General features: G+C 42.0%; 1 protein-coding gene across 1 annotated transcript; it reads left to right on the forward strand.

The window, feature by feature from the left end:
- The first annotated feature begins 1,080 nt into the window (after positions 1–1,080).
- CAVIN2 (caveolae associated protein 2) lies at positions 1,081–9,710 on the forward strand. The gene is made up of 2 exons (XM_009952587.2): positions 1,081–1,473; positions 8,853–9,710. Exons 1-2 carry the CDS (start codon positions 1,081–1,083, stop codon positions 9,639–9,641), a joined length of 1,182 nt encoding a protein of 393 aa, XP_009950889.2. The 3' UTR covers positions 9,642–9,710.
- The last annotated feature ends 1,709 nt before the right edge of the window (positions 9,711–11,419 follow it).

Genomic DNA, 11,419 nt, shown 5'->3' on the forward strand with positions numbered 1-11,419 from the left:
TCAAATCTCCTGGCACTCCTTCCACCAAGCAAGCACCCTGTGCAACACCTGGCTGTCTGGCTGTTTGGTTTTGTTTTGGTTTTGTTTTGTTTTTTTTTTATAATAAGAATAAGAACTATTAATAGAATAGAACAGAACAGAATAGAATGGAATAGAATGAAATAATCACCATCTAAATTATTATTAAAACCTGTTGTAGTAAGAAGAAGAAGAAGGAGAAAGAAGAAGAAAGAGGAGAAATAAGGTGAAAGAAGAAAGAAGAAGAAAAAGGAGGAAGATTTAAATTATTACTTAAAAAAAAATTTGGTGTTGCACGGGGTGCTTGCTCGGTGGAAGGAGTGTCAGGAGATTTGATTCACCATGTGTGAGTATAAGTATTTTAATTATTATTACAATTATTACACATAATTATCATTATATTAATATTATATAAGAATAACTACACTAATATTATATTGTTATAGAATACTAATATTACTATATGATTACTGTAACAATACTGTATACTATGTGTGTGTATATATAGGCTCTGTGTGTGTGTGTGTGTGTGTATATATATATATAGCAATACTGAATACTATAACTGTTATATTGATTATCAGGGTTTTTTTGTTGTGTGCTTTTTTTATTTTTAACTCCTCCAAACAACAGGCCTCAACTCCACTCCTCACCCACAACCTCTCCCTGCCCACCACTCCCACGTCCCTCTCCCCCCTCTTTTCCCAACCCCATCTCCACCCGCCGCTCTTTCGCCTCCCACCCCCGACCGCATTCCGCGGTATCTCCTGCCATCTACTGATACTTGCGAGGAAGCCAATACCGCATTTGCCCGAGTGTGGGGCGAGAATACCCCCTTTGCTTTAAAAAAAAAAAAAAAAAAAAAAGGGGGTGGCGTGGTGATGAGGGAGCGGGGAAGGAACCGAGGGGCCGGCCGCGGGCCCGGCCCGCCCCGGGGCAGGGGCTGGGGCCGGGCTCTGCCCGAGGCCGGGGCCGGGCCCTGCCCGAAACCTCCCCGGGGGAGGGGGAAGGCTCAGCCCTTAAGAGCGACGCCGGCATCCGCCGTCCCGTCCCGGCGCGGCGATGGGGGAGGCGGCGGGAGGCAGCGCGGTCCCTCCGCTACCGCCATCGGAGGCGATGGGGGGGCAAGTAAACGCCCTGACCGTCCTGGCCTTACTGGAGAAACTGGTATCGATGTTGGAAGCGGTGGAAGGGCAACAGCGGCAGATGGAGCAGAGGCAGAAGGGTTTGGAAGGGGCGGTGCGGGGTATTCAGGGTGACTTGGGGAAATTGTGCCGCAGCCACGGGGCGACGGGCGAAGCGGTGGAGAAGTTGCTGGAAAAGTCGCGGAAGGTGTGCGCCCACACCCGCGCCGTGCGGGAGCGGCTGGAGAGGCAGTGCGACCAGGTGCGACGCCTGGAGCAGCATCACGCACAGCTCCTCCGGCGGGATCGCTTCAAGGTGCTCATCTTCCAGGTGAGAGGCCCCACGGCCACCCCTGCAGCCCTACAGCCCCCCACCCAGGCTCCTGGCCCCACCCAGCTTACTCCCAAACCAGAGCCCAGTTCGGCTAACCCCTAGCAAAATCAGGGGGAGAGCTGACTTAATACTAACTCTTAGCAAACTTGGGAAAAAAAGGCTTTTTGCTAACTTAACAAACTTGGGAGAAAAACCTTCTTTCAATCTCTGCAAACTTAGGGAAAGAGCAAGTCTTTTTTGCTCTTAGCAAACTTGGGGAAAGAAACCTCTTTTATTAGCAAATTTAAGAGAAACGTCCACTTTTACTCTTTGTAAACTTAGGGGGAAAGTCTATTTCACTAACCCCTAGCAAACCTGGAGAAAGAGCTGGTTTTTTTGCTAACTCTTAGCAAACATGGGGGGAAAAAAAGCCCTTTTTTTTGGCTAACTTTTAGCAAACTTTGGGAAAGAGCTTTCTTTAAATCTCAGCAAACTTGGAGAAAGAACTGTCTTTTACTAACTCCTAGCAAAGCTGAGGATTGAGACCTTGTTTTGCAAACTCTTAGCAAACTTGGGAAAAGAGCCACCTTTTATTCTCAGCAAACTTAAGGAAAGAGCAGTCTTTTTTACTAACTCTTAGCATACGTGGGGAAAGAGTTGTTTTGTTGCATTTTTTTTTTAAGCAAACTTGAAGAAAGGGCTTTTTTTTTTTTTTTTTTTTTTTTAGCAAACTCTTAGCAAACTTGAGAAAAGAGCCATTTTGCTAACTCTTTGCAGAGCCCCTAAAAACCACCCTTGCATCTGCCCTCAGAAGCAGGAGAGGGGCAGTGCTACAGCTCCCTGTCACACTCAGTCTCATGGTCTGCTTCACTCCTCAGACTGTCCTGGCCCATTCAGGGATGAGCTAAATATTCAGCTAAAAAGTCAGCTTCCTGGGAGCCCATCCAGTGATAGCCGCAGTTTGCATATTTTCCCCTTTTTAAGCAATGGTCTGGACAGAACACAGCGTGAGCATTAACTAAACACAGGATGTGACTGTCACATCTTTTTTAAAAAAAAAAGACAGACCTCCACAACACACCGGGAGAAGGAAGGAGAGCAAACACAGGGCTGGAGCAGCCACAGGTCGGACACATCACCAGCTCTTTGGGATAAACTTGTCAGCAGAATGTCACATCTGTCAGTAGCTAACTCTACTCCTTGGGTTGTGGTGGTGTTTTTCTATTTAAACAAACCCAAAAAAATAGAGCAGAACTTGATTTTTAAATGCTGGCAGGCCTGGCTACTACACAGGCGCTTCCCCCAGAAAGGAAGCCCCCACCTCCCTGCTTATTGTTCTCTCAAATTATCATCCAGGCTTGTCAAGCCAGAAGAGGAGGAGCTGCAGCATGTACTAAGCGTGGTAGCTTCCACCCTAGAAGGAATGTGGAAATTATTCCAGGGACTGAGCAAATTAAAAGATGCATGTTGTCTGGTCTCTCAAAGTAATTTAAGATCTGTTACTGTAAGTCAAAACATTGTCATCTCCCAGGCTGTGTTACCTAACGACTGGCTCCCGCCTCCAGGTTCAGACCTAGACCTTGAGCGTTTCCCATGGGGAGCGTGCACCCACTTGGCCTGTGGGAAGGTAGTTTTGTGGCACTTCTGCTACCTGCGAGTGTGAGAATTAAGGCCTTGCTATTGCAACAGCAGCATCTTTCTCCAGAGAACCTATTTCAAGATTACATAGTGTGTAGAGGAAAGACAAAACCATAGCTGTGTGTGGGCAGTTATGGCTGCCTCAGCTAGGGATCCCCATTACTACTGCCTGGCGGCAGTGCAGGCAATGGGTAAAAGTACTGGTAAATCTCACCAAGGGTTTGAAGGGTAAAGCAGCATCCCAACAGGGGAGTGGTGGCTCAGCTTGTTTCCTGACACTAAATAGTATTGCAAAGCTAAGGCCTATTTAAACATTCAAGCCTTTCCTTAATAGTGCATCCTAAAGTGCATAAACCCAGAGCAAATGCCACATGTTCATGTCCCAGAACAACAGCTGAAGAAAATCCACTGCTTCTCCACTACATGTCATTGGTGTGGTACCTTGGGACAGGAGGTCTGTTCTTCATTGCTTTTGCAAGGATTTAGTTGACTCTCTTCCAATCTCTCACTGGAAAAGATGTTGCTGTGATTGGGGGGAGATGAGCTTAACTGATCTCAAGCTGATGCAGATCAGGGCCACAAGCCTAAAAAAGAAACAACGCTACAGTTAAATTCAGTAAAAAAAATTCAGCTGTCAACTGGGAATTGCTCCTGGCACTGGCCTCTTGCTAAAAGGCAGTGTGGCTGTCTGGAAAACCAGGGCAGCTGGCAGAACTTCCCAGGGCATGGGAGGCTGGCCCAGGTGGGCAGCACCCAGGGCTTTCTCCAGCAGAGCTTGGGAGGAGCTGGGATTTTCCACTGGGGAAGCGGCCGCACCTGGAGGGATGGTAGGTGCTTGCCAGGCTGTGCCAGCACGCTGCTGGCCTGGGCAGGTGCCTTACCTGCATGCCCACCTCCTTGAAATCTCCATGCAGGGTCTTCTTACAAGGCGGAGGTGGGATGACCTGGTGCTCAGCGGGGCCACCGTCTTGCTCGGATAATTCTACAGAGGGAAAAGAGCAGAAGGTTGGCTGGGTTTCTGTACTGCCCCGAGCAGGAATCCATGGAAAAACAATTGCAGCAATGAAGTCATATTGACACCAGATTTCTGTAAAAACAAATGGGAAATCTGGATATATGAGACTTCTCTTTGGTCGAGGGATTCTTTTCCACTGTAAAAAACATGATGCAAAATTTCACACAATGTGTTTCTCTTTAGGACCCACTTTTCCAGCTTAGGAAGATAGCTTGGCATGAAAATAAAAATACACATTTGTCATTCAGTTCTGCATTCACCATATACCTCAAACTCCCTGATACTTGGTGGGAGCACTGAGCATAGCCAAAACACATGACTGAGCTCCAGCTCTGTATTTCATGAAACCGTGCTGCCACTCGCCAGCATCAGATTTCCCTCAGCGTACATGCTGAGAATGAACTGCATTTATAAAAGTTCAGCTATTTACATATTTTCCATTAAAAATGCTCTTAGTTTTCTCTCCCTAGACTGTCTGCATTGTTCCTAGTTTGCATATATTTCTTTAATTGGTGACATATTTTAATGGAGCTCTGTTCCAAGCATTTGAGGATGTAAAAGTTATTACAAATGCCACAAGTGACACAGCAATTTAGCAAAACACTGAAGTGACTGTTTTAAAAATCCTTGTTAAGCTTTGGCATTGTTCCACTCTATTTTGTTCTCACCACATGACCAGCTTTTTGGTTCTGGTTTGGTAGGGTGTTTGTTTGCCTTTTTAGCTGCAAAAGCAAAATGCAAGATAAAAAAGGCTCATGTTTAATTTTTCAATTAAAGGTCATGTTTAGAGTGAACAGGACAGATAAAATAAGTCAAAATTACAGCCTGGAGTTAAGCACACTGATATTCAAGCCCCTTTCAGATGCTGCTCTCGGTAAATGCTTCATCCTGAAATGAAGCAAGAGGAGGGCACAGGAAATTAGCCATTTGGTTGGGTCTTGTTGTTCGGTTCACTGTAATAACCTTTTGAAAAAGCAACTTCAAACTCAAAAACGAACAAGTGAGGGAAACAGAAGAATTATAAGCCGATAATGTGATCATTTAAGTACTAAATTTCCCACTGCGGCTTTGCAGGGAGAACACTCTTATATTGATTAATGACAAAAATACCTCATGCCTCTTAGGACTTGATCCAGCTATGCTATGGCAGGTCAGGAGGATGGTGTAGCCAATGCCCCAGCCTGCACAGGATGTGCAAATGGGCGGCTGGCAATACCCTCTCCATGCCTGTGGTCCCAGGCTGCTCCCTGCCCTCCTCCCTCCCCATAGCAACATCCAGGTCTGAAGAGCATGTATTTGTCAGAATAAGTGGAACTATAGCTGGTTTTAGAAGGATTTGTCATCTTTTGCCCTATTTTGTGTATCAAAACAAGTTTTAGACTAGTAATCATTTAGGCATAGAACAGCATCTACAAAGCACAGAGGAGCCTGGACTGCTGTAAGCACGGGAAAATGCCATCTTCCCCTCTGGAAGGCCATGGCCTCTTACAACGAACCTAACAACAATCCAAACCAAAGCACACTGACTTATGCGGCATCAGAGCTTCAGCACTCCTGAGTAAGTCAACTACCTGTTCACTCAGGCTGTCCAGTTTTGTAGTACACTGTTACGGATCTTATCTTCCTTTCTGATAAAATATAAGGATGAGATTATGACCTATAGAAAGTTCCTAAGAATGGCTGATCAAAGCCAAGGGAAGGCACTGATTTTACCTTTGCAACTATTACTGGTATTAGCAAGAGTTGTTTTATACAGAGAAACTGCACTATTCTATTCGTTTCCTACATGGAAAGATAAAATTCAGAGGAGTTAGCTACCTACAGTCGAGCTCATCTGAGAAAATGCAAGTGCTGTTTTTTAACTCTGATGTGGAAAATAAAATGTTGTATTGCTTTCTCAGACTTTTAGATTAGATCAAGAAGAAAAGATTCAAGTTCTACTTCTTTTGGCACGGAAAAATAGTTAAACAGTAACAGTTGGCATTTTTCAGTGTATTGTTCTAGTCTTCCTAAATGAAATACCAGACTGCTTGAAAAACGTATCAAAACAAAATATAGCTGCCATATAAACTTGTTAGACCAAAAAGTTACGAATAGCCCACTTAAAACATGTTATCAGTAACTGTTTTTGAAATAGTAATGTCTGTCCCACCACAGAGCGTTCCTGCTATACCACCCTTGTATTTCCAAAGCATTTTATTTAATTTATTTTCATTTGCATTTTAATAGTTCCTGTGATCCTAAGGTCTTTTAGAAACGTGAGATAGGAAAGCATGTCATTCCCATTTTACAAGCAGAGTAATAGATGCCCAGAGGCTTATGTTTTCCAGGGCCATGCAGGAAGCTTCGACAGAGACACGATTTCTTGAATGCCCATACTGTCTGATAGCCAAAGACCACATAGGATCTGCTTTTAATTGAACCTAACTCATTATTACGTAGTGTATTTTTTTCTGTTTTTTTTTCTTTATAAATATGGATAGTTTGACAGTCTCCCTTCTACTCAGTCACAAATTTGATAAAAATTGAAATAAAATCTATATCCATATTCTTCTAGAGACTGCACGCAGTACTTCATTTTAACGTGAATACTGTAGACACTGAGCTAAACTGACCTTGGGAAGAGCCACACAGGCCCATCTCTGGCTCAAACTGTACTGTTATCAATCTCATATGACACCACTTTCTTAGATTAAATACTTTAAAAGTTACAACCCATCTTTACTCATTAAAATTGGAGTTTTCTATGCCATTCAGGCATAGAAAATGTTCAGGTGTTTAAAATTGTATGCAATTACCTGGGATTGGAAAGAATGCACAAGACAGGTAAATTATCCCTTATACAGTTCTCATGCTCTGAGGAATAATTTAACACTGCACTCACTGGTGTAATCAACATTCCATTAACTGCAGTGGAGAGAAAATATAAATATTTGTACTGCAGTTACAGCTGTTTTCACTTAAAGCTGGTGCAGGTTTTCTTTGTTTTGTTATCTTGGTCACTGTTGCCGATAGTTGCAACAATATTATTGGTGTCCGGAGAAGAGTGCTGGCTTTATGAGATGTTCCACTGCAAGTGAAGGGCTTGGAAAGCTTCATATGTGCCAGTGTATCTGACTGAGGCCGCTGGTCCAGAAAGATGTGCAGAAACCATAGAAGTAAAGCACATACAAACTGTCAAACCACCATCCTTTTTTTGGATATTTTTCATTTTTATATCCTTCAGGGATATTCATCAACATGCTTGAATGTGAGTATGTATGTATCATGTATATATGGTATAAAATGATTCTGCCTGTAAACGTTCATATTCTTGAGTTCCAGAAGCACTACAAGGTAGTCAGGACTATCTCGTTTTTAAAAACAACCATGCACAACACCCTTATACAGCCTCAACAGCAAATTTAACCCAAGACACTATTCTCTCCAGTGATCACAACCATATGCTCAGTCCTGAAATAATGAGCATGAACTTTGAAGTGTATGTGGCCTTTTTTCCCCTTAACTGTATTCTCAGGCACACTAGGGACAGATCTGAGACTATTACAACCATTTCACTCAGCACTTACTGCTTTTCGTATCCAAAGATAAATGGGGGTGGGGGAGTGGGGAGGAGCAGGGGAGAAAATCCTTCCAATCCATATGACTAAATGAAACTGCAGGCACTCTGACAGTGATAAAAAAGGTAATGAATAGAGACCATGCAGATCTAAGGACTAACAATTCTGAAAGGAAAAGCGAGTGTGTGAGGAGCCTCATTTTCTTTGCATGGGCAGATGCAAAACCTACCACAGAACAGTGTCCGTTGTGCTGCCTCTGGACTGCTCAGGGTTGGAAAGCTTCTGCGCTCGGTAGTCACAGAGGTCCTTCGTTATGAGTTGCAGCTTCTGCCCTTGTTCAGCCTGTTTTGTTTCCAGATACCTTCTTTCTTTCCATGCCTTTTCTTGGTTTTGTTTTAAAGAGCAATCATTTTCCTCTTAGCACAAAGTGACTACTAGTTTTTTCTATATTTGTATAATGTCTGTTTATTTTTGCATGCCATAAACTTTTTTTTTTTAATTTTTCAAGGAGTTGTCCTGTCCATATTTTTAATATTTACCAATTTAACAACCAAATTTACTAACTTTTTTCTGTAAACAGCTGTAAAAATAGCATACTCTAAACATCATGGACTGCATGGCTTTTCACTATCAACAATCCATTTTTAACAGCGACATACACTTTTTCGAAATATAGTGCATTTTCCATCTTAGATACCTCTCAGATGCAATTAACATCTCTGCAGAGATATTCCCAGTCTTGGCTAGAGAAACTGAAAGCTCGGGGCAGGGGGGGGTTACGTAACTTCTGTAGGTCTATGCAGGGGTCTGTAGTAGAATGTCCTTAGCCACCATACCATCCCTTCTCCCCAGGGATAGGTGTACAAATTTACAGCTAAACTCTGATTAAAGAGTATCTAATTTAAATTACAAAGAATGGGATTTCCATTCTGTATACATTCCAAGTCACTCTGAAAGAGAAATCTTACAGCTGACAGCTCATTAGTCTTGAACTTTATCAGATAATGGTTCAGTGGGCTTTGAGTGGCTTGTTACTGGTTAAATATACTGAAACAACAAGAAATGTTCAGCATTCTTCATCTCATCATGGAGGGGAAAAAAAAAGTAATTGTTCAGCATTGTGCTTTATTTATTAAATTCGTGTCCTGTGAACTATGAAACTCAAATAATGTCAATTCTTTCAGGAGGAAAATGAGATCCCTGCCAGTGTTTTTGCAAAAGAGCCTGTTCCCAGCATCACAGAAGGAAAAGAGGAGCCTGTGGATGAGAACAAAACACTGGAAGAAACCTTGCACACAGTGGAGTTGGGTTCAGATGATGAAATGTTTCATGACGAAGATGATCTGGATGACAGTGCAGAGGAGAAAACAGAGGAATCAAGAGCTGAGAAAATTAAAAGATCCAGCCTCAAGAAGGTAGACAGCCTCAAGAAAGCATTTTCCCGCCAAAACATCGAGAAGAAGATGAACAAGATCAGCACAAAGATTGTCTCGCCTGAACGGAGGGAAAAGATCAAGAAATCACTTACTGTGCATCATCAGAAATCCTCTTCTTCAAAGAGTTCAGCTTTCAAAGTGTCTCCCCTCACATTCAACGTGAAGAAAGTCCATGAAGGAGAAAGCCCTGCTGAAGCTGAGGATAGACCAACAGAAACTACAAGCAATGACCAAGCTGAGGATGAAATGTCATTTGCCGACATGCACTCAGATATGACACCTACCACCTCGCTGACCGAGGAAGGCAAAGCAGTATCCAATTCTCTAGAGAAGGAAGCCAGAATGGAAGGGAAAGTCATGATGAGCAACAACATCGAGCTGTCCATTGTTGAAGATGATGAAGAGTATGGGATGCCTCTAGAAGCTTCTAGCCAGAAACTGTATGATGAAAGAAGAAACCCAGTCGGCGGGGAAATGGAACAATCTGATGAAGAAACAACCCAAGCAGCTGTCCTGCAGATAGACCAAACAGCATAATCAACCTGAGCCTTCCTTCACCTTCCAGATACACCCGGTTTTACTTAGGCGAGTAACTGGTTTCTGCTACACAGGCAGTAGTAGCAATTCAGTTTCTTCCATCCTTTTCTCTGCAGTGGTAATTTATTGCATCGTGCTGGAATGCAGGTGAACAAGGTCAATGACACAGGCTGCAACATGCTCCATTTTAGGCCAAGTCACTGGTGTTTATTAATTTAGAGATGCTGTCAACCGGCATAAGAGACTAGCAGGAAAAGCGTATGTCTAGTAGAAGCAAGCTGGTCAGCTGGCTTTCTTATATTTAGGTCAGAGGAATGTGTGGAGAGTAGTCAAAACCTAAACATTTCTGTTCTGTTTTCTTCTTTCTCAGTATTTCACAGCACTGTGAGTAGTTTTCTATGTAAATGTAGAAACACCAATGAGAACATTTGATTTCAGTTGCCTTGCTATGCTCTGTGAATACCAACAGCCTCAGTAACTGTGTGCGCACGTTCAGTTTCTTTGGGGCTTTGCTCCGCAACGCTGTAAGACTGAAAGAGCAGAGTACTTAAGAGGGTGAGGCTGAAAAGTTGGTTCCATGCATTTCAGTGGGGGAAAAGATTTTGCCAGTAGTCTCTCGCTATTCACTTAGAAGAAATGACTGTGTTTAGGTGGAAACAATGGAAACGAAAAGATGTTTTTCAATCTACTAGAGTTACAGAAGTACATTACTGACAAGCATGAATGTGTGATCAGTTACTGTACCTTTAACGGATCAGAAATTGAAAAGAAAAAAATAGAAGGAATTTGACTGAAACATGGAGATAGTCTGAAGAAAGTATCAAATGCTATGAAATGTAAAAAAAAGGCAAAAATAAAACCCTGCAATATTAAATCTATATTGCTAGCTTAAAGAGTATATACTCAGATAACACTAATTAATTAATTCTTAGTCTTTATAGCAATATACTATCAAACTTTGCACCTGCACAACTTTGTATCTCAGAGTATTTTGAAAATAGCATAATTTATCTTTTTACAAATTATTTCATATATAGAGCTATATCTACACAGAAGAGTTAGATAATTACAGGGATGTAAGGACAATTTTTTCAAAAAGGTGAAATACTCTTTTAAGCACATCTAAAGGGAACAATGTGTTATGGGTTGAACTTTATGGCAGGGATGAGTTTACGTAAGGATGAGTCTGCAAAGCCACAGGATTTGATTCTCTGCTAATAACTCAGCAAAGCAACCTACCTGCTCTCAAAATTACAAGTCTGTAATATTTCAAAATTAATTGAAAATGAGAGGTTACAGGGTGGTTTGTTCACTATGAATGTTCATTCCTGTCACTTAACAAAGGTAAGGGGGAAGGGAAGAAAGGGAAGCACAATACCCACAACAGATACCTTACATCCTTGGTTGTTTATACAGTGGGTTATTGTTATTTTATTTTATATAGATATATAAAATTCTACTGATACTTAAACATTGCACTAAAAGGTTGCTTCCTTCATCTTGTATTTAGAATCGCAAATTACAGGGGAAATAAAAACTACAGCAAAAATACCATTATGAAATTATTAACAGGTATTACTCCACAGGAGTATTACCTGCAACCAGTAAATCACACTGGAAGTTAGTCGATAAGACCTTAGTGTAGGCGAGTACTATTAAGAGTTAAGCTCTTAAGTGTATGGTATCATATATGAGATACTGTTTCTAAGAAAAATCATGGCATAACTCGTGCAGCTATATTTTTATTTTGTATTAACTACAGTGGATTTCAATCATTT

This window comes from Leptosomus discolor, chromosome 5 (genome assembly GCF_034619465.1).
Source record: "Leptosomus discolor isolate bLepDis1 chromosome 5, bLepDis1.hap2, whole genome shotgun sequence".
NCBI classification, from domain to species: Eukaryota; Metazoa; Chordata; class Aves; order Leptosomiformes; family Leptosomidae; genus Leptosomus; species Leptosomus discolor.

Excerpts from the sequence above, each read along its gene's own strand:
- CAVIN2 (XM_009952587.2), top strand. The coding sequence starts at position 1,081 with ATGGGGGAGGCGGCGGGAGGCAGCGCGGTCCCTCCGCTACCGCCATCG. Across the intron at positions 1,474-8,852 it reads TCAAGGTGCTCATCTTCCAG|GAGGAAAATGAGATCCCTGC; the intron begins GTGAGAGGCCCC and ends CAATTCTTTCAG.